The sequence below is a fragment of the Mytilus edulis genome, chromosome 13 (genome assembly GCF_963676685.1).
Source record: "Mytilus edulis chromosome 13, xbMytEdul2.2, whole genome shotgun sequence".
Classification (NCBI taxonomy): Eukaryota; Metazoa; Mollusca; class Bivalvia; order Mytilida; family Mytilidae; genus Mytilus; species Mytilus edulis.
Window position 1 is genome coordinate 10,200,092 of NC_092356.1, and position 24,462 is coordinate 10,224,553.

At 32.5% G+C, this 24,462-nt stretch overlaps 1 protein-coding gene across 1 annotated transcript in view; it reads left to right on the top strand.

Annotated features, from left to right (window-relative positions):
- Positions 1–3,114: 3,114 nt before the first annotated feature.
- The window catches only part of LOC139500094 (uncharacterized), a 223,535-nt gene continuing 202,187 nt past the window's right edge, over positions 3,115–24,462 (top strand). The window contains exons 1-5 of the mRNA XM_071288831.1: positions 3,115–3,244; positions 7,378–8,008; positions 8,450–9,016; positions 9,278–9,376; positions 14,196–14,483. Of these exons, the coding sequence (XP_071144932.1) occupies positions 7,471–8,008; positions 8,450–9,016; positions 9,278–9,376; positions 14,196–14,483 (1,492 nt within the window). The 5' untranslated portion in view covers positions 3,115–3,244; positions 7,378–7,470. The remainder of the gene's footprint in view (positions 3,245–7,377; positions 8,009–8,449; positions 9,017–9,277; positions 9,377–14,195; positions 14,484–24,462) is intronic.

The following is a 24,462-nucleotide window of genomic DNA, read 5'->3' on the forward strand; positions in this document are numbered from 1 at the left end:
TACTCTGCTTCCATGGCAGCTGTGTCTGTTATACACGAACCAGTGACAAAACTATCACCACATTGGTAGCACCATAATGTATCTTAAATAAAATTACTCCAATTCAAAAATGAATACAAGAGTTTGATAAATTTGTAATTTACTAAATGAATGTAATCAAACAAACTACTCAAATTAGGGGTTTAGATTTTGCATTTGCGTCCCGTTCGGTAATTAAGAGATCAGACGACGTAATGACAAACCAGAATATAACACGTGTTAAAAATGTCCTCATTTAATTTGGATAGAGACTTCACGTTAGGCAATTTTTCACGTATATTGATTATATTATATCGAGTTGTCGAAACGATACACTTATCGGTGTGCTCAATCATACGAATTTATTGACAATTATATCGACAAAATGACCCAACTTTGAAATATTCGTGTACATTTCGGAACACGTTAAAAATTGGATACTCAGAAAGCTACATTACCAAGGTTTGATATATATTTAAAAAAAAAAAAACAATATGCAGTCAAGACCGGCAGTATTTTATAAACCCTATGTTGAACACTTAATTGGTCAATCAACAGTATATTTGACAACTGAAAAATCATATATCAACAAATTCAGCTTTAAGATATACTTTACTTAATAAGTAAAGATTAAAAGTTATATTATGGTTTAGTGTCTTAACAGATATTCATCACTATGCATATCGAATTTTATGTGTTAATTGTATTTCTTTTTTTTTTACCTTTTCTATCAGTTTCATAAGCAGGGTGACATTTCTATTGTTCTAGTGTAACTGGAAATCCCATTGATCGACCTTCATTGCGATATAAGTAACAAAATTGAAACTTGCTTAAAACGATGTAAATGTAGATTTGGTGCGGAAAATTTGTCCACATTAATGCAGGTGGACTGAATGATGGTATCACTTGTCAGTCCTGTGTTACTGGCATGAAAATGCGGATTTTGTGTTATCAAAATTTGCTTTTTTAAAAATTTTGGAAATTATATCCAACTGTATCTCACCCGCTGAAAGCTCTCACTACTTGTCCAGCTTTAGATATAAGTGTATCCTTTTTGATTTAAAGCTCCTCATATTTATGATAAGCTTTGGATTTTAAAATATTTGACTTTAAGCATTACTCAAGAGACATTGATTGTCCAAATGCTAGTCTGGTGCTGAAACATAGGTACCGTTTATTTTATTATCTATGGTAATAAAAATAACAAGGACTATTTAAAACGTACCTGCTGAGATTATCGCGGGAACATAACGTCCAAACTATTGTACTTGTCCATTACCGAAGTCGTATGAGCAGTGACTTGGGAGGAAGACGTACTTGTATATAAAGGTTTATGACCCCTTATTTAGCCATGTGAATTACATAATTTTAAAACTGCAGTAGGACCAGAACAGAAAACATAATTAATTATAAAAATGTGCCATTTACTACATTTGTTCGTACAAATCCTTATTATTGATAGTTTCATTGCAAAAAGGAGAATTTTGAGACAAATAAATCAAGATTTTTGTAGACAATTCACATGATTCACAGACTTTAATACATAGAGTTTCGTCATTAATTTTAAACATAGATTACTCAATTGTTTTTCTATGATGTGCTAGCGTTTATTGTTAAAAACAAGTTCGAAACAACCTTTAAATTTCAAATAAAATTCTTGCTGAGTCACTTAAGTCGAGCACACCCGAGAAGGTGTACTAGGTTTGGTCTGTTTTTATATATTTCCTTTAACCAATATCTAAATGTATTAACTTGTTTTAAAGAAAAATTGTTATCACAAAAATACGGAACTCAGAGGAAAAGCAAAGCGGAACGTCCCTAATAACAAAAAACGAATGGACAAGAACTGTCATATTCCTGACTTGGTACAGGCATTTTCAAATTTAAAAAATGGTGGATTAAACCAGGTTTTATGGCCTAAACCTCTCACTTTGTTGACAGTCTCGTCAAATTCCGTTATATTTACAATGATGCGTGAATTAAACAGACATAATAATTAAAGTCAAAATATGGGTACAGCAGTCATAATCGTGTCACAATTTAATAAGGAACAATTTAACAGCACAAAAAAACATCTATGTACAAACACATTCATTGCTTCGCGTGTCTGACGTTAGAAAACTTTATACGTCACATATATTTGTCGTTAAATGTTTATACAAACAATTTTAAAATTTTCACATGGGCTATGCTAGTTTACAGGGTTAAAAAATCAAAAGTGTGTAAGAATTAATTTCAGAAATAGACCGAGATTTCATATAGTCCAAAAGTTGTATAGAATTTATAAGAATCAATGAATAGTTCATTCTATTACGCGATTGAATAATTTTGACGTTCGTGGTTCAACGTATTATCTAGTTTATAAATCATTGCTAGCACTGCATACAATAATCCTTTATCTAAATTAGTACCAAGCACCGACATTTCCTTTTCACTATTTATCATATTTTATGATAAATTGGAGATCAAACTTGTGTATCGCTTCTTTTGTTGACTAGGATACATAGAAATTTGGATTTGAAATAATATTTTGGTTTTTATTTTTAGAAGTGGGTAAGTTGAAGAATAAGCTTGAAGAAACTATCTTGTTCCTCTTTTGTTTACTTCCACCACTTCAACAAAAAGAGCCAATTTTACTATAATGTCAATATTTGCATGAAATAGAATCATGCTATATTTCTTTGAAATATAGTTTTAAAAAGGTAAAAAGAGCCGCAGTTTACATAGTTGGTATTATTATTAAAAAGTAAAATCATTAAAATTTTGTAATCCGAGGAAAATTCAAAACGGGAAATGGCAAAATCAAATGATAAAACACATCAAACGAATGGACAACAACTGACATACTTCTGACTTGGTACAGACATTTTAAAATCTGGAAAATGGAAGATTTAACCTATTTTTATAGGGCTACACCTCACACTTGTTTGAAAGTCGCATCAAATTCCATAATATTTACAACGATGCGTGAACAAACAGACATAATAGATAAAATTGTCAAAATCTAGCCAAAATATGGGTACAGCTATCATCACTGTGTCACAATCAATATTTTAATATTCTTAATTGATCAAGATCATGTGATCTGTTGATTACATATAACGTTTGAACTTGAAACTTTAAAATGGCGACGAACAAGAATAACGTAGATGTTCACTGTGTTTAAGTATTCGATTGACTATAAAATCGAAGTGAATCACACCAAAACAGAAGAATACCTCAGACAGTAAGTTTATTTATTGATAAATATTAAATATGCTACGTGTGTGTCAAAGGCTCTTTGAGAAAAATAATATAGAAGTTTCTTTTCGTATTATGTAACTATAATTATCATGTAAAGTTACTATTTTGAGAATGGACGTTTCCTTCTAAAAGCCTAAAATTTTGTTTTCATGAACTAGAAATACCCTATAAAACTTTTAAAATAATGAAATAAGGAAGCACCTTTCCACTCCCATTCGTTCTTTTTGTTTAATAAGGTACATTACGAGGCAATCTTCAGAAAAAGAAATAAAGATATAATCACTTAGTTAACGGTTTTGAAATGAATGACCATATGCACGAAGCCAGAACTGTTATTTTGCCTAAATGTTCGATCAATGTATGACCCGAGGTTAGAATATGACTTATTTCTATTTTCTTATATTTATGTTAATATAAAATTGAGAATGGAAATGGGGAATGTGTCAAAGAGACAACAACCCGCCCAAATAAAAAACAACAGCAGAGGGTCACCAACAGGTCTTCAATGTAGCGGGAAATTCCAGCACCCGGAGGCGTCCTTCAGCTGGCCCCTAAACAAATATGTCTCTTTATTGTTATGAAGATCTTTAAAGAATACCCTAGATAATTTCTATATACAACCTAATGAAATATGTATCTGAATTAATTTAAACTAAATCAATGTAAATGGATCAGTAGTTTTCTATTGAAATTTGTTTGCAATGTAAAATTCTTTGCGGGGTTGTTTAAGTATACAGTTAAAACTAATGTAAGATATTGTTTTGTTTTTTACTTTAACAAAATGAAACATCTTTACTATAGATTTACTATTTTGCCACATTATTGTAACCTGTTTATTTGATGAAAGTTACAAGAATGGCAAACAGTTCCAAAGTTTACCTTGTTACAGAAATAACTTAAATTTCTATTCTTTTAAATCTACCTTGTGATCTTATGTTTTACGGATGACTTGAATAACCGTTTTGTCTTTTAAATCAAAACGACCAAATAAACGAACAGTTAAGTTTGATATTTTGTTAGAATATTAGATTCATATAAAAGAGAAGAGTATATCAGACGATATGTTTACTTTTAATTAATCTGATGGTTTTTGTCAAAATCATTATGAGACGATGCACAGTTGGTTTCTTATGATACACTGTTACTTATAATGTCAAGTTGTCTTTTTTATCCTACTTGTATACTTTCTGAAACCGCTAATTTGTTTTTGAAGTTATGAAGAAGATATTAATCCTTTAAAACATTTATAATTCATTATGAATAAACTCATCATAGATACAAGGATTGACATTTTATATTTACGCCAGACGCGCATTTCGTCTACAAAAGACTCACCAGTGACGCTCTAATAAATAAATGTTAAAATGGCCAAATACAGTACGAAATTAAAGAGCATTGAGCACCAAAATATCCTAAAAGTTTTGCCAAATATACCTAAGGTTATCTATTTTTGAGGTAGAAAAGCCTTCGTATTTCAAAATATCAAAGTTTTTTTTGAATGTATGTCTCCGCTTTCCGTCATAAAGAGTTATTAAATTTATGATTCTTATATTCTTATAATCATACAAAACGTCAGTGCAAAGAGTCCGATATTCTTTAAAATGTTGGTATAGTACATCTCAATGAAGTCTGTAGAAATGAATAAACATCCATTCATTTTTTGGAAAAAAACTTAAAGGAATGTGTGGTCCACAACGATTTTCAACTTCGTATCGGCAATATATGAAAGCTGTACTGACATCAGAGGTCTCTAAACACATTAGCTATAAATAGAGCTTTCGTTGGTAGAAGCCATATTAATGATGTACACATTGTATTAGCGGGGAAAATGTAAAAGCATTGAATTATAGTAGATATGCCAATACACATAATTAACAGCACTTGGTGATGTTTCATACCCGGATGTTTACAAAGGCCAAATAAACTACGAAGTTGAAGAGCATAAGAACATAGTAGATGTGCCATAATTAACTGCGCCTGGTGATGTTTCACAGCTGACAGGTTTCGGTCAAAAACGGAACTTCATCAGAGGCAGAACGATGGATTAATGTTTGCACCCTATTTATATAAATATGGTAGCCATGGTAATGGCGGTTCAGTTAACCGGCGGTTCAGAGTTATCCAGATACATGTTTATCCACTGGTTAACTCTGAACTGCCGTTTACAATGGCTACCGTATCTATATAAATAGGGTGCAAACATTAATCAATGTGTTAATTGGATGTAAGAAAGTGGTGGCAAAAAAAAATAATATAGGATAATGTCCGACAAATTTAAAGAACGACATGCAATGTTAGGATGGATGGTACTGAGATTTTTTCCCAAAGTTATGCAAATGATTTGAAAGTATTACATAACTCCAGAGGGGTTACTAAAGCGATTTTCGAAGAACGGTTTCTGCATGGTTTTACAACAAATGAAGTCGTTTTAATGTAAAGTGCCCAAACATAGATGATTTCACGATTGAAATTAGCTACAAAATACTTAGATTTGAATTCAATATGTTACATGAACCTAAATGCAATTGGGGAAATGTTCTCCATGATACAGACGTAGAAATCACCGATGATATACAAAGGCTTATTCATGCTACAAATTCAATACTTAAGATCAACACTGACAATGTTACATCTGTCTAGGTTTCTTTTTCAACGTTTTTTTTCTCCAAAAAAGCACCTTGTTCAACCCATTTCGGTACTATCCAACAAATAAAGAGAGATTTGGTACTGACATGCTTATTTCATTCTTTCTTACTTTATTGGTGTTTTTTTTTTTACTGCTAATTACATGGTTGAATTTTTTTTTTAAATTGCGTTCCCGATTCTTAGCAAAATGCAGACTTACCACTTTAATATTGTACTAATCATGTAGTATTAATATATTTTATAGTCAGTAATATATTTATTTCATTGTAGAAATTTCAAAATTTAAAGATATGTATATGAAAAACAAATGACACTCAATTACAGTGTGGTGGTTAATAAACACCTTGGGATAATTTAATCTTTAATACCTTCCATTTTAATTTAAATGGCTCAGTAGTTTTTTTTTTATATTAGGGAAATAGAAGAAATTAAATGATGCAGAATTAATTGAAACTACGATACCTATATTTTTAGTTTTTATCTCGAAAGTTTCTCAATTCTTCCCAAAATGGAACAAACCTCCAGGTATATTCTACAAAAAGTCTATAGATAGTGATACCTATATTTGCTTATGTATATAATATAAAAAAGAAGATGTGGTATGATGGCCAATGAGATAAATGTCCACATGAGACCAAAATGACACAGACATTAACAACTATAGGTCACCGCACGGAAGTTTATTTCAAAGAACTTGTTATAAAATTACTGATATAAAAAACTATTGTTGTGAAGATCTTTTAAACATTATCCTAGATAATTTCAATATAGCATACGTAAACTACCTTGTGAAATAAGATATTTGTATACATTTAAATTAAATCAATTTAACTGGCTCAGTAGTTTTCCATTGACCTCTATTCGTAATACAAATATGATACAATAGTCGGTGTTTTGTAATTACGCTGATAGACACACATAGTAATGTTTTGAAAGGATTGTTAAAACGAGAAAAATGTAGTCTTTCGTTTTAGTAAAGATTGATAAATAAACATCTTGTTTCTTCTTTTCTATTCATCAAAACACAAGCTTATTATAGTGTACCAATAGTACTGCATTGCATATCAGTTATATTATTTTCCGTTCAGCGTCCTCCGCCTTTTTTTTATTAGACTCACAAACATTTCTTCTGTTGGACATTTTATGTTTTTTGTCGGTATGCAATGAATTTGGGAAAAGATGCTGATAAGTTTGAGAATTTACCTGAATTACCTTGATCTTTGATTGACTTCTATCTCAAGATATGTATGCGCTTTTTATATACAAATGATATAAATGCCCTTGATTGTATCGATTTCATTACTTCCCGAAAAGGAATCCATACGTATGGATTACTTTCGTGTACCAAACCTTCATAATTAATTCCACTTTACTTTTTTGTGGCAAAGCAAAATGTGATCTAGGACAATAAGTTAATGTAGCATGTGAATGATTAATAAACAAAATGCACCGATTATATTTTGTTTGTAGATGGACTCCTATGAGAAGACACAATTCATATGTTACAGCCTAGGTTTTGTATGTAAAAAATAAAGTGTTGACCAGACAAGATAAAATAGCATAATGTCAGATACATTTAAAGAACGCCATGCAAAGTTAGGATGCATGGTACTGAGATTGTTTCCCAAAGTTATGCAAATGATTTTAAAAGATTACATAACTCCAAAGGGATTACAAAAGCGATTTTCGAAGAACGATTTCCGCTTGGTTTTTACCGAAAATGAAGTCATTTTAATGGAAAAGCTTCCAAAAATAGATGATTTCACGATTGAAATTAGCTACAAAATACTAAGATTTGAATTCAATATGTTAGACGAACCGAAGTGCAAATGGGGAAATGTTCCCCATGATACAGAAGTAGAAATCGCTGATGATATACAAAGGCTTATTAATGCAACAAATTCAATAATTAAGATCAACACGGAAGAGGTAACTGCGCAATATTCAGAAAAGATGTTGGAAGAAATTAAATGTATGGTCATACGACTTGATTCTTATTTTGAACAAGACGATTTGCGAAATTTGTATACCAGCTTGTGTAGATCTGAAAAAGATTCAAGTTCTCTCCTTCAGGATCTCACAAGCGTAAAAGCAATTGCAGGTAAGTTTCGGTATTATCAAAGTTAAAATTCTACTGTAAATAATTAAGTTTATTATAACTATATTAAACGGAAACAATTTAATGGTCATAGATTGTATCATTTACATGTTTACCTCTACACAACATAAACTTCTTTTTGTTTTTAGTATATTTCGTCTCTCAGTAATCACATGCAGGTTATTATTCGAATGACAGAAGATGCGCAACAACAATCGGTATATTTATATAATTATATACAAAATACGTGATGTAGCTATCGCAATGGTACAATTTGTCCCATGAATTCATTAAAATATTAAAAAAAAAAAAAATACAAAAAATACAAAAAAAAAATGTCACACAAACTTAATAGTTAAATGTATGATTAACTGGTTTGTTTCATTTTATTATAAAATCAGATAACATTGACAATTTCTATAATGTTTAATTTTGTAATGGCAGAATCTCTACCGGATACTGAGAGAGATAAGAGAGAAAGGTATTCTAGACTATCAATACCTATCATCGACATTTTCCCCAAAATACTACGAGATGTTATTCGAAAATGTGAGCCTGTCGCAAAATTTCTGCATCAAAAGTGTATCCCTGTTCTAACAACATTCTATCCCGAACAACAAAGAATCATTAAAGAGCTACAGTATTCAAATACATACGATTCGTTAGATGTTACAATAATTTACCAACTATTGAGAAAGTTTTCATTAATACCATCACCCACAAAAGGCTGGGGCAAGCTTCCAGACAAAGTCGATATAAATTTAGGAGATGATGTTGAACGTATTCGATGCTACAGAAATAATCTTGCTCATAGAAGCGACACCAAAATTGAAAAAAATGAGTTTGATGAATATTTCAACGAGTTTCGAAGCATTGGTCATCGAATGGATCTGAATTTCTCCCGAACGACAAATTATGAACAGGAGATTGTTAGTTACAGAACATGTGGGATTGATACTGCAATGCACGCAAAATATGCAAATGCAATGATGGAGATTGAAAATATTAAATGTAAGTCTGCACCTAATATTACTGTGATACAATTGAGAATATAACGTATATGCTTTAATTATAGATCATATACTATACCGGTTTCAATTAAAGAGCATATAACATACATGTTTTAATAATAGAGAATATAACATACAGGCTTTAATTATAGAGTATATAACATTTTTTGTGGTTTTTTTTTCATTGTTCATTTACATCGTTATCATCTACATCACTTTTATTTCGATATTCTATAAATGAGATATATCGTTCTTTCTACAGTGAGATTTGAGAAGAGGCCAATTAAGTTTTATTGGGGCGACGACTTTGACACATGGTTGACGAATCTTAGATCTTTGCTTAGGGACGAAAAATTAGAAGGTAATTTGCCTTTTATGCAATAAATATTAAAGCAATTTAGACATTTTATAGAAAAAACAAAACTAGTGTAATAAATACCCTACAAAATAATTTTTACAAGGAGTTATGCAGATTTTTAAACATATAGTTCAACAAATAGAGCAGTCACATACTGTTAAAGCAGAAATTTTATTTGGGTATTCAATTTCGTTCATTTCATGGATAAGAATTATCCACGAAATAAAAACCCCAACGAAAAATTAACTGTCGATTTACCAAATCTGACTTTCAAAATACGTAAATATTGATATGATTTAATAGACGTGTAAGGAAAGTCGACACTACTGCTGGCGTTCATGTTGAATGGAAAATGAATACAATATGATGTGTTGACCATCTCAACGAGTACAAAAACTAAATACTAAACTATAATACCTGTAAAGGCGTATTTGATACCGCTGAGATAAATCTTAGATACTTGTATTTATTACAGTACGCATGAGAAAATCAAATCATTTTGCTAAAAACCAGAAAATGTTCATCACATACATTTTTAGATAAATTATTATGTCTTGTGAATAATTTATCTTGTTTTAACATCTTGTAAAAACAAAGTGAAATGGTAAAGTTGTATGTATAAGACAGCCATAAAAGGACACACACGCAAAAATCCGTGATCTCGGATTGGTAATCCGTGATATCGAATTGACAATCCTTGATCTCAAATTGCTAATCTATGATCTCGGATTGATTATCCGTAATCTCGGATTTTTTTATCTGTGATATCCGTCATCTCAGATTGATAACCAATAAATTTAATAATTAAATGTACTCTTTTACTTTGGAAGCCGTTGTTATTAACTTTAAGATTTCAGTAACTGCAAGTACTCTGGTATTGGTACTTTGGGTCTTTTGTCTTTATGTTATTTTTTTTAAAACGCTTACAGCCGATAAAATGAGTTATGCCATTTTAAAACGATTTTTATAGTATGTACTTATGATTTACTGTTAAAACTTACACCACTGTCCGAGGTTAAGAGAAGGGTTGAGCGTTTACGGACATGTATCAGGGGCGTAGCTAGAAAGAAACGATCTGCAAGCAACTACCGCCGAGCGAAGCGAAGCGAAAAATTTTTGGGACCCTTTTATGCAGAATTTTTTTTTTTCGGTTTTCGGTCATTGGACGGTTAAAAGAGGAGCTACATGTTGTGATGGACATAGGACTTATAAACAATTCATGAATGCAAAACAATTTAGAAATCTTGACTTCTAAATAGAGTAAAGAATGATTAATTGAATATTTAAGCAACACATTTTTGTGATACAGAATTTACTCAAAATTGTCCAAAATCTGCTCTTCGGGAACGTCTCTATTACTTTGTCAATATTCACACTGAAATCCCGATGAATATAATGCAGTTATGCTAGCGATAATACCTAGCTGTAGTTGGTCATGGTTAATCATACATATGTTTTCAACAGATGTAGTACACTGAACGATCTCTCTGCGCGCGGTAGCACTCGTGTTCGCCATCGAGCGACCTCCCGATTGAATTAGACAAATTATATGCCAGGCCAGTTTCGTATGTCTCAAACAATGCAGAGATTTGTTCGTTTGTTGTATTACCGACAACACGAGGAAGCAGATAATGCACATAGAAGCGATTTCCTGATGATATCAGACGCGACTCCAGTTCCATTATCATGTGGTCTATGAACGCAAAATATAATGAGACTTTCCAATACTGTTTTAGCGTGTTTGCTGGGGGGATTGGCTCTGGTAGTCTGTCGAACACATCGCCTCGGCATACTTTCAACGATATCGAAGGGTACTGATAAATCTAATGTCAATTGGTACATCGCAGTCCAAACAGTTAAACCGTACTGCCCCGAAACTACTAGAGATGATAACGAATTCAAATCTTGTAATAGAGGCAAGTTACTGTTAGTCTTTTCATCTCTAATAAAACTTTAATTTTGAAACCAAATGCCGCTATTTAATGACATTACATCATTTAAAAAAGCGATTACATATATGTGTTTCCTGTAAACATTTAATTTATAAATTTTTATTTTGCCATTTTTTTTTTTGCATGCCGAATTGATGTGCACGCAACTGCGTGTTGGCGTATAGGGAGCTACGCGCCTGTGTATAACCCCGCAATATTATGCATGAACCTGTCACCTACCAGCAGCCTCTTATTCAGTGATTGACGTTACATTTACACACTGCAAATATATAAATAAAAATAAGTAAGAGAATGAAAAATAAACATAAAAATAACACCCCCACCCAAGCTCATCTGTTATAAGATTTTTGATTCTATATATCTTTGTTATAAGATTTTTGATTCTATACATCATACTCATACGTCTTTGGAAAGATCGTATAAGCTTTTCTAAAAATTTTGATTTTAGAAATAAAAAGTTTGAACGACATTGAAAGAAAGATAAAAACAAACTTTGCTTCAGTTGACATTGGACGATCTTAGCTTCAGTTGACATTGTTTCCCGTAGCTTCAATCATATACCCTATAACGGGATTTCATTAATGTAATGTCTTGCACACTATAAAAAACGTATTTCAGTGGGCATACAGGTAATAAAAAACGATAGAGTATTTATAATTTTGAGATGACCCCCACATAATATTGTATTCACTTTCCATCCAACACGTGCACGAGCGCCAACGGTAGTATCGACTTTCTTTACACGTCCATTGACATTATATAAATGGTGAACATAAACGCATACCATGAAAATAATAAGTTAACTGACCAGACAAAAGTATTGAAACGTTTTCTTTCAGTCAGATGATAATATAGTGTATGTACAGTAATAAATCGCGATCAAGAACTGTCAATTTATGTCACTTCACATTATAATTCGTCTGTAATGTCCGAAAACATCAAAGACGGGTAAAAGCCTCAAGGAGGCTCGAGGGTACAAAATTTCAGAAAAAAAAAACAAACATTTGTTTTTCATTGCAAATTTTATTTAGTACCTTAAGAAGTTGTTACTTTATCATATGGTACAAAAATCATTCAAAAACATCAATCCGTGTTGGCGCCAGATGATTTATTAAATGGAGATATTATTGAAAAAGCTCCAAATCATCTCCCTTTGGTGCAAACATGCCAGTTTTTGGCATTAAAAATTGAAATATCTTTATTAACTCATCGGTGACCTATATTTTATATTATAATTTTCAAACAAGCTGTACTTAAACTAAACTATTGTAAAATTTGAGCGATTTCTGTAATTAAGTTCTTTTTTATTTCGATATAACCTTTATTTCTCCTATTAGTTCAACAGAAAAGAGGCACCTTTACAAAAATGTATGCTTCTTTTGAAGCCAGATTGTGAGCGTAAATGAACGGTGACCCCATTTTTAAAATTTTATTTTGAAATTAATATAAAAAAGAAAATGTGGTATGATTGCCAATGAGACAACTATCCACAAAAGATCAAAATGACACAGACATTAACAACTATAGGTCACCGTACGGCCTTCAACAATGAGCAAATCCCATACCGCATAGTCAGCTATAATCATAATAATAGGCCCCGATAAGACAATGTAAAACAATTCAAACGAAAAAACTAACGGCCTCATTTATATAAAACAAATGAACGAAAAACAAACATGCAACACACAAACAAACGACAATCACTGAATCACAGCCTCCCGACCCGGGACAGGCACATACACAAACAATGTGGCGGGGCCAAACATGTCAGCGGGATCCCAACCCTCCCCCTAACCTGGGACAGTGGTATAACAGTACAACATAAGAAAGGTATAAGATAAAGTTCATTTATAGAAAAATATAGCGAAATCCTATATTAGATAAAAAAAAAAAAAAAATTATTTAGACCCGCGAGCCCCCTTAACGTATGCCGGTCTATTTGCACTAATCCAGAGATCGACAGTCAATTTTCAACAGGTACATCCTTGTGATTGGAATACCAATTGATAAATGTCTGCTGATAATTTACTTTTACCTTCCATTTACAATGTTTACGATAAGGTCACACCGGTGAACTTCTCTTATACATGGAGAAACAAAAAAAAACTGTACGAATACGGTTTTTATGAAGCAGTGCAAGACATTGTCTTTCTTGTTTTACCTTAAAGATATCGAATATGGCTAGTGCATAGTTTTATTGAGTATTGTCAATTTTAAAGGGACATTTACATATAATTTTTCTCAGTTTAAAAACCAACAAAATGAATACCTCAACAACTTACTTTTAAATACAAAACTATGATATTTTAACCAAACGAAAATCAATGTTTATACAATATAAAGGAACCAAGGAAAGTAATGAGGACTCTTGCGTCCTAGTTAAATATACTCAGGTTTCGAGGAATACGTATTGTTATTATCCTTTGTCGTGCAACAAGATTAATTGAAACATAACAATTTCTTTAGATTGACTAGTTATTATTTATTTATTAGTATACATTAGAAATTACCTGTACCAAGTCAGGAATATGACAGTTGTAATCAATTCGTTTGATGTGTTTAAGCTTTCGATTTTGCCATATGATTATGGACTTTCTGTTGTGAATTTTATGGGAGTTCAGTAATTTTGTGATTTTACTTTTTATATATAGAGACTTATATCGTGTTTCATCCAATCCATTATGAAATATTGAAATGTCGAAACTAAACAATTGAAAAATAGTTTACTGTCTTGTATTCATCGAAGGTGCTTTTATTTCTAATTCATTTTGTTTGTTTTAAATTTTTGCAAATATGTAGAGTCATTAAACTGCCAACACAGTTAAGGTACACTTTATACATTATCATTATATTTATGTTTATTTGTGTAGGAAGACAAAAAGTACGTGTACAGATCATCTTTCAGAAGGTGGATGATGTCGAGAGTAATATTGGAGTATTAAATTCACTTACAGAAGAAATTAACAATGGCTTAATCGGAGTTGAGTTCATTGTTGCCACTAAAGGAAGTTTAGTTCTGATTGTAGATATACTGCTGGAAATGTTAGAAACAGACGACCAATTACTAACAACACTGGCTTTATTTCTAGAAAAGATTTTGGCACGCATTACAACCGTCACTTCTGAGACCATCGATATAGTTGTGTTACCTGTAGAAGGTTTGTTAGTTATATTGAATTAATGTCTGAGCCGCGATTTAAAAAAAATATACATTGTGTATAATAAGAATCATTAAAGGACGAGAACACATATGCATTTAAAACATTGGTTATGTTTGCTAGATACATCCACCGGAATTAAATGCTGAAGTATAATAAAAATTTTTAGAAAAAATCAACTAATGTTTTTCAAGTATTGTAATCAAAACATTAGTTAATAATCTTGAACAGCCATATTTATATACATATATTTAAGCAACCGTAGTTAACCAATGTTCAAATCGCATTCAATTAAGAAGAGAAAAATATAGGTAACAAACAAAAACTGAGGGCATTCCAATGGAACGGAACCGTTTGTACCGATATGTCAAACGTCTTCCTCTTTGCATGTATCACCTGCCATGCGAATCCACATTCAGTTAAAATATCACAATCGGGAAAAAGGACACCATCGGTAAATTTAAACACTCTGCAGGTATCTAAAATATATGACGGTAGAATTTGGTGCTAGTGAACTGAGTTTTAGAATAACAAAAACTAAACAATGAATAGCTGACGTCACATAAATAGTTTCAAATACAATGACTGCATAAGTCAAATTCATTTTTTCTTTATCTTTACAGAGAGCACACAACATGCACAATGGAATAAACCAAAATCCATCGGGGGACAGGTTTGTCTAGAATTTGACATAGAAGCCCAGTTGCTTGAAACTGATGATAAAATGGAAGCGCAGTTAATAAAAATAGCTGAAGCCATCCTAAAGCATTCAAACGGAAGCGGAACAAATCAGAATATAACTGCAACACTCCTGCCTATTAATCTTGGTAACTAGTTTATCAGTATATTTTTATTATTTGTAAGTACACAATGTACTGTTTATATTTATACAATCGGACCAGTAATTTTCTTCCATATTGTTATTTAAGAAATAATTCATGGAAGCCATAGATTATTGGAAATTTACACATGGCCTGGGCCGTGATATTCGAATTTTATCCTGAGCGTTAGCGAGGGATAAAATTAACGAATATCACGGCCCAGGCCATGTGTAAATTTCCAATAATCTATGGCTTCCATGAATTATTTCGATTCTAATAGGACAAATATGATCATTAAAAAAACTGAAGCGAGGGTGGGTAAAGCTGTGTGTGCGGCTGTTCTTTTTTTACTCCCTGTTAGATAAAGCTCAAACATTCTAATAAATCCGTAGCTTGCATGGATTATTTCGTGAACAACCGCTAAAATAAAAATTTGTTTCATTCTCAAAACCAACAATTGTCATTTTGATTTACATGTTTTTCTCGTAAGCTACCGTCAAATCCAAAGTTGACATTTCGTAACTAAGGAGCCGCCATGTTGACCTGCTGAAATCAGTAAATATGCGAATAATGCAATAGAATAGAAAATCAAACAAAACCTACCTTGATAATCAATTTTAATACAATAGTAAACAACATTTCAATGGTTCACGTAACAGAAAACTTTCAACTGTAGCGTTTTCATTTGTATGACGTCATTTTTGAAATGACTTAAATGCGCCAAAAACATTAATAGACTTTCGCGGAATTTTATTTTATTTTTATTTTGTTGGTTTTTCCGAGTTCTTGTGCATTACTTCTTTTTATTATGCATCCGAATAAGAATAAAAGTGATTTTGTCTTTTTTTAATTGCAATTTTTAAAACAATAAAATCGGCAAAGGGTTTACAAATAGGTTTCAATACATGTGGATTTACGTGGGAAGTATATTGTAACAGCCATGTTTATGTACACCACGGAGTCTGCGCTAAGTATAGATATATCGAGAATTTTATCACAGTGTTGTTTACAAAGCGAAAGAAGCACGTCATATTAGAATATTTTATAACATTTTACTATACAAATTAGATGTTAATAAATCGACCTATCCCAAGACATTATATATACTAAGTCTCCCCAAAATAGGACTGGGGAAAGAAATATAGTCACGAGAAGTAATTTTAGATACCGGCAGTACATCCTTTATCAAAAGTGGGGCGTCCGTTCTGTGGTTTGGGATGAACAAATATGCAGCCGTGTCTGGTCTGAATGGTTAAATCCGATGATGTCGTGGTGTAGAAAGAATGCAATGCTCTTGTTCAGATTAGAACTGTCGCAATAACTCTTAGAGGGGTCATAAGTGCCTTGATGAAAGGATAATTTATGTTCTTATCGATTTTATCCTCATTTATCAATGTCAGTCTAAATTGCACCATCCTCTAGCAAGAACGGCCAATTTAACTAGACCTACCTTTTATTTTTATTGTTAATTTGTTCTGTCCTTCAACATGCTTAAAATAATCAGCAACCAACAATCAATCATACACAAAAAATGGGTGTTATTAAAACGAATTAGAATATATAGCTATCATTATTGATCCACAAATATGAACGTTGTGCGTATGTTTCTTTTTATTCGTTTCTTATATCACCAGCCCAGTAGCCAGTACTTCGGTACTGGCATGAAAATACGGATTTATTGTGTTATTAAAATTTGCTGTTACAAAATACTATAAATTATTATAAATTAAGGAATGTATCTCCCTTATGCAAAGCTCTGATTCCTTTCACGAATTTGACTATACTTTTTGGACCTTTTGGATTCTAGCTCTTCATCTTTTATATAAGCTTTGGATTTCAAATATTTTGGCCACGAGCATCACTGAAGAGACATGTTTTGTCGAAATGCGCATCTGGTGCAACAAAATTGGTACCGTTGATTTTATTATAGTTATTTGTGCCTTGTTTCGTGATAAATCCTAGAAATAAACAAAGGTTTTAATAGCACCAATGAGATACAATAAAATAGTCAATATGAAACAGCGACTTTGCGTATTCCTACATTTGTTTGAAAAATGCTTAATACGTTCCATAAGTCACTGCTTTGTTGATGGTATCCTGGTTTTTCATTATTGATATTGGTAAAATGTTCTGCTCGTTTTTGAAAGTTATCCTTGGTTTTTACAAGTTTTTTGAGTCGTTGTTCTGTTTCTTGTTATGTCTTATATTTTGGTATATATTAAAGAGATACACCAACGATAAACACATGTTGTGGTTATAATTATGGGAATACATACATGTTGTGGTTATAATTATGGGAAAATAGACTAATGTTTACGGTTAGTATATTAAGCCATTTACACTTTCCTGTCAACAGATTTGAGAATTTGTTCAAGATACAATATATGTATTTCCTTTCATTGATGAAGTTCTTTAAACAACATCAATGTAAATGATAGGATGAACTTACAGTTTTCTCTTATTATTAGAGAATCGTTGTTAATACAGCATGGATAAGGAACAGATTTCCATTATCCCTCCGATGCACACATTTTATATGTAAAAGGCAGATTTCTCTTTGTTAAGTCGATCGTCCATTATTAGAAAACTTGTCCGAGATATGGCTGATATAAACATATATTATAAGTTGGATAAATAAAAAAAGAATTGTATCCTTGAGAGCGCGCATGAGGCCATTTTCAATGATTTTAATATTTCAAAGAGGCATTACTCTTTTTTGTTTTAAATCGATCGTTCAAAATCACTGAATATGTCCAAAATATTGCTGTCCGTGTAAAGTATAAGTTGTATTAAAACTGGCAATACTTGTACATGTGAGAGTGTCTAAAATACCGGACGGTCACACGAAGAGCCGCCCGGTATTTCCATGTCTTCCATAACGCGTTACGCGGGAGACAAACATTCAGTCTTCTTTTTAATTATACGACAAACATTGTTACTACAGACAAGATAACGATACCAACTATTACTGTTTCCGTCTTTTACAGTATTCATTAGTAATGGCAACCTTTAAATGCACATTACTATCAATCTATCCCGTATCAATAATTAATATCCTTATAAACCTTTCATTTAACCGTTCGGAAGAGGCAGGTTTGACAAGTCCAATGAAAATATTCATTCGTCGTATATTTAACCCTTGCCATGCGAAGCCGTTATATTACGGCCGTAACCAGATCACAGTTGTTTGGCACCAATGGCGTTCCATACATTTGAGATCATTCGAATGCCATTCAATTCGAAGTGTATGTATGTTTCCTCAAACTGACACTATTGATTGTCGTGTTTTTCACTTTTAATATTCATTTTGAGCTCAAATACGAACTTCAAAAGTTGAAATCGGAGAAAATTGGGTTTTTGAAGGGATGAGCTTACCTTCGAGGTCTGAAACACGGAGTTTCAAGGATTGAAACCTTGACAAATACTGTTAACCCGCTGACTATCTTTAGACTGATGAACCCAGATCAGTTTCACTTCGACCTAACAACTGATGTGATTAATCTGTTCACTGGGGTCCACTCTACATGTAAACTAAAATTGGATGCATCTATTAGCATCTCGCGGACTTCCAGGTCAAAAGGAAGGACGAAAAAACGTCAAAATTGACACTTTTTGCACAAGAGGACCAACTTTGGGGTAACTTCCCGCCCAACTATCCCACCACGTAATCCCTTATCTTAGATAATACAATCAGTATGCATCAACATCAGGGTACAGCTTATTTGCATATAATTTGTATATTTTGGCAAATACTCGAAATTGAGACAATTTCTTTAAAAAAAATCCAGCATACCAAGGGTTAATATCCTTGAGGTTAGAAACCATTTTTTTTCTTTCAGTTTGCTCTCTAATTTTGATGTTTTTCGTCTTATTCGAGGCCTACAGAGCTTATCAAGGCCTTGAGATACGCTGGTTTGCTCAAAACGCTAGAAACAATTGAAATATTTTGTTGATACTTAACCCTTGCCATACGGGGGCCGTAATATTACGGCCGTACCCAGACCACCGTTATTTGGCACAAATGGCGCTCTATACATTTGGAGATCATCGTAATGCCATTTAATTCGAAGTGTATGCATGTTTACTCAATCTGACACAATTGATTATCATGTTTCTCACTTTTGATATTAATTTTGAGCTCAAATACGAACTTCAAAAATCGGAATCGGACAAAATTGTTTTTTTAAGGGATCGGCTTACCTTAGAGTTCTGAAACACGACGTTGTGAGGACTGAAACCTTGACAAACACTGTTAACCCGAAGTCATGTAACAACTGATCGTGTTTATTACCAAAATACGCTCAGGAAACGATCACTTCCGGTTGCAGGTCCAGTTAAAGTTCAAAATCGGAAAAAAAATCGGATTTTTTTTTAAATTTTGGTGCAAATGACCTTCTTTACAATGATGAACTCAGATCAGTTTCACTCCGACCTAACAACTGTTGTGATGAATGTGTTCACTAGGGTCCACTCTATATGTAAACTACAGTTGTATGCATCTATTAGCATCCTTCGGACTTCCAGTTCGAGAAAAAGAACGAAAAATGTCAAAATTGACGTTTTTTGCACATGAGGACCAGTGTTTGCGCAAATTTTATCGACAGTTTTGGTCTTAATTTTTGTATTCTTTGCTTTAGATTGGTCAAATGTTTGCAAAAAAGCCTCCTTGAACATCCTATGACGTATGTTGGGATAAATATATATAGTGACCGATTTCATTGAGCCTCAACTCCTCTGAAATAAAGGCAACTATAGTATACCGCTATTCAATAGTCATCAATCGATTTACTAGTAACTGAAATAAATCTGGGTCACAAAGCAAAAACTAGGAAAACTATAAGAGGAACACAACGATATAACAAAAACACTGAACTGCTACAAAAACAAACGCCAACATACAAAGAAACAAATTATTCGATACCAACTGTCATATGCCTGACTTGGTACAGAACATTTGAAGAAAAATGGTGGTTTAAACATTGTTTTAAACCAGAGTTCAAATGCAAAGTTGAAATCATCCCTTTGAAAATTTCATGGACGCCACTACGAGTTGGTTGACAATTATGAGATATCTGTTTCGCCAGATGACGACTGATAAGTTCCATCGACGTAACCAAATTGCCGTAATTTCTGCCGTGAATGTCACCAACCGAATAAGGCTTGGCATCGAGTTAGGAAATACATGAGCCACAAGATGGGTAAAAGAGAGCCGTGGTGTAGTGGTTAGTGCTTCGGACTACTAACACAAAGGTTCCTGGTTCGATTCCGGTTCCGTGATGAAAATGTCAGGGGCTGAATTTTCGGCTCTTCAATTCCTTGACACCATTTGTGAGTATGGTCTTGAGGAAACGATGAAAGTCCGTCGGAAGGGGACGATAAATGGCTGACCCGTGTTAAGAGAGAGCCATATCTCTTGCACGTTAAACACACCTTTGTAGATTTCGAAAAAGAGCAGGCTAATGCCGCTACAAGGCAGCACTCACACCCGCAAAGTGGAAAGCGATTAATTTATGTTGCAAAACTTGTTTCCCAATCCACTATAAATCAATATGTTTAAACTAAGACGTGTGTCACATGTGGAACAAGATCTGACTACCCTTTGGGAGCCCCTGAGTTCACTCAAATATTTATTTTGGGGTTTGTGTTTCTCAATCTGTAGTTTTATATGTTGTGTTTTGTATACTGTTGCTTGTCTTGTTCGTTTTTTGCCCGGCTTTGTCAGTTCGTTTTTAATTATGAGTTTGATGTCCCTTTGATATATTTCGTCACCATTCAAGTAGTAAAAGGTTTAAAAATTATGGATCAGTGTAGCTAAATGTATTATAATAACGATTTGGTTATACATATATATCACCGTAAGCAAATTAAGTTATTTTCGCGGATATTTATCTTATTGCGTTAATCTTCTTCACTTTACTTTGAGGTGATTTTTTGGCCGATTTTCATTTCTGAAAGTTAATGTCTTTAAAGTAAAATAATACCAAAGGGACAATCAACATCTCAAACCATGAATCAAATAAAGTTAATTAAAACCATAAACAAAATAAAATTAAAGTCCAAGAGACGAACAACAGTCCAAAAAAAAAACACAGCATACCATGAAAACGATCACTCCTAAAACAGCGAATGATCTTATGAGGTCAGGAAGGGTATTTAACTTTTTCATTTTGTTATTTCACAACTGCTTATAGTGTTTTACCTACACAATGACATGCATTTGTATTTTAAAAGCTTATGTAGAAAATACTCAAAGCATCTTTTATTCAAATATTTAAAGCGATTAAACTTCTAAACACATTTAATATGACTTACTATAACACGATTTTAAATTAAATAAGAAGCAGCCGCATTTTATTTAGTTCGTTTACATCCCGCTTTAGACAACCAAGTGTTTCTGAACAAGGTTACTTATTTCAATGTTGCCTACGATTTAGTCGCAAAGTAATGTTTGCATTTAAATATGATTACAAAAAGTAAAAAAGTTTGCTTTCGTAAAAAACATATTTTAACCTCAATTACCTCGCATATATTCTTTTCTCACTTTAAACACCCCTTCTTTTATTATGGAAAATCATTCTCCTCTCTGATATTTACAATTAGCGATGTGCTTTTTTAACATAGATAAACAAAATGATCGCTATTTGCAGATGGCAGATTTTTGGGCAACTGCAAACACTTCAATAGAAGGCTGTTCCATGAACAATAATTAATAATTGCATCTTAAAATTACAAAACAAATATTCCTTGACGATAAATAGCTGACCCGTGTTAAGAGAGAGCCATATCTCTTGCACGTTAAACACACCTTTGTAGATTTCGAAAAAGAGCAGGCTAATGCCGCTACAAGGCAGCACTCACACCCGCAAAGTGGAAAGCGATTAATTTATGTTGCAAAACTTGTTTCCCAATCCACTATAAATCAATATGTTTAAACTAAGACGTGTGTCACATGTGGAACAAGATCTGACTACCCTTTGGGAGCCCCTGAGTTCACTCAAATATTTATTTTGGGGTTTGTGTTTCTCAATCTGTAGTTTTATATGTTGTGTTTTGTATACTGTTGCTTGTCTTGTTCGTTTTTTGCCCGGCTTTGTCAGTTCGTTTTTAATTATGAGTTTGATGTCCCTTTGATATATTTCGTCACCATTCAAGTAGTAAAAGGTTTAAAAATTATGGATCAGTGTAGCTAAATGTATTATAATAACGATTTGGTTATACATATATATCACCGTAAGCAAATTAAGTTATTTTCGCGGATATTTATCTTATTGCGTTAATCTTCTTCACTTTACTTTGAGGTGATTTTTTGGCCGATTTTCATTTCTGAAAGTTAATGTCTTTAAAGTAAAATAATACCAAAGGGACAATCAACATCTCAAACCATGAATCAAATAAAGTTAATTAAAACCATAAACAAAATAAAATTAAAGTCCAAGAGACGAACAACAGTCCAAAAAAAAAACACAGCATACCATGAAAACGATCACTCCTAAAACAGCGAATGATCTTATGAGGTCAGGAAGGGTATTTAACTTTTTCATTTTGTTATTTCACAACTGCTTATAGTGTTTTACCTACACAATGACATGCATTTGTATTTTAAAAGCTTATGTAGAAAATACTCAAAGCATCTTTTATTCAAATATTTAAAGCGATTAAACTTCTAAACACATTTAATATGACTTACTATAACACGATTTTAAATTAAATAAGAAGCAGCCGCATTTTATTTAGTTCGTTTACATCCCGCTTTAGACAACCAAGTGTTTCTGAACAAGGTTACTTATTTCAATGTTGCCTACGATTTAGTCGCAAAGTAATGTTTGCATTTAAATATGATTACAAAAAGTAAAAAAGTTTGCTTTCGTAAAAAACATATTTTAACCTCAATTACCTCGCATATATTCTTTTCTCACTTTAAACACCCCTTCTTTTATTATGGAAAATCATTCTCCTCTCTGATATTTACAATTAGCGATGTGCTTTTTTAACATAGATAAACAAAATGATCGCTATTTGCAGATGGCAGATTTTTGGGCAACTGCAAACACTTCAATAGAAGGCTGTTCCATGAACAATAATTAATAATTGCATCTTAAAATTACAAAACAAATATTCCTTGACGATAAATAGCTGACCCGTGTTAAGAGAGAGCCATATCTCTTGCACGTTAAACACACCTTTGTAGATTTCGAAAAAGAGCAGGCTAATGCCGCTACAAGGCAGCACTCACACCCGCAAAGTGGAAAGCGATTAATTTATGTTGCAAAACTTGTTTCCCAATCCACTATAAATAAATATGTTTAAACTAAGACGGGTGTCACATGTGGAACAAGATCTGACTACCCTTTGGGAGCCCCTGAGTTCACTCAAATATTTATTTGGGGGTTTGTGTTTCTCAATCTGTAGTTTTATATGTTGTGTTTTGTATACTGTTGCTTGTCTTGTTCGTTTTTTGCCCGGCTTTGTCAGTTCGTTTTTAATTATGAGTTTGATGTCCCTTTGATATAATTCGTCACCATTCAAGTAGTAAAAGGTTTAAAAATTATGGATCAGTGTAGCTAAATGTATTATAATAACGATTTGGTTATACATATATATCACCGTGAGCAAATTAAGTTATTTTCGCGGATATTTGTCTTATTGCGTTAATCTTCTTCACTTTACTTTGAGGTGATTTTTTGGCCGATTTTCATTTCTGAAAGTTAATAATGTCTTTAAAGTAAAATAATACCAAAGGGACAATCAACATCTCAAACCATGAATCAAATAAAGTTAATTAAAACCATAAACAAAATAAAATTAAAGTCCAAGAGACGAACAACAGTCCAAAAAAAAAACACAGCATACCATGAAAACGATCACTCCTAAAACAGCGAATGATCTTATGAGGTCTGCAGGAAGGGTATTTAACTTTTTCATTTTGTTATTTCACAACTGCTTATAGTGTTTTACCTACACAATGACATGCATTTGTATTTTAAAAGCTTATGTAGAAAATACTCAAAGCATCTTTTATTCAAATACTTAAAGCGATTAAACTTCTAAACACATTTAATATGACTTACTATAACACGATTTTAAATTAAATAAGAAGCAGCCGCGTTTTATTTAGTTCGTTTACATCCCGCTTTAGACAACCAAGTGTTTCTGAACAA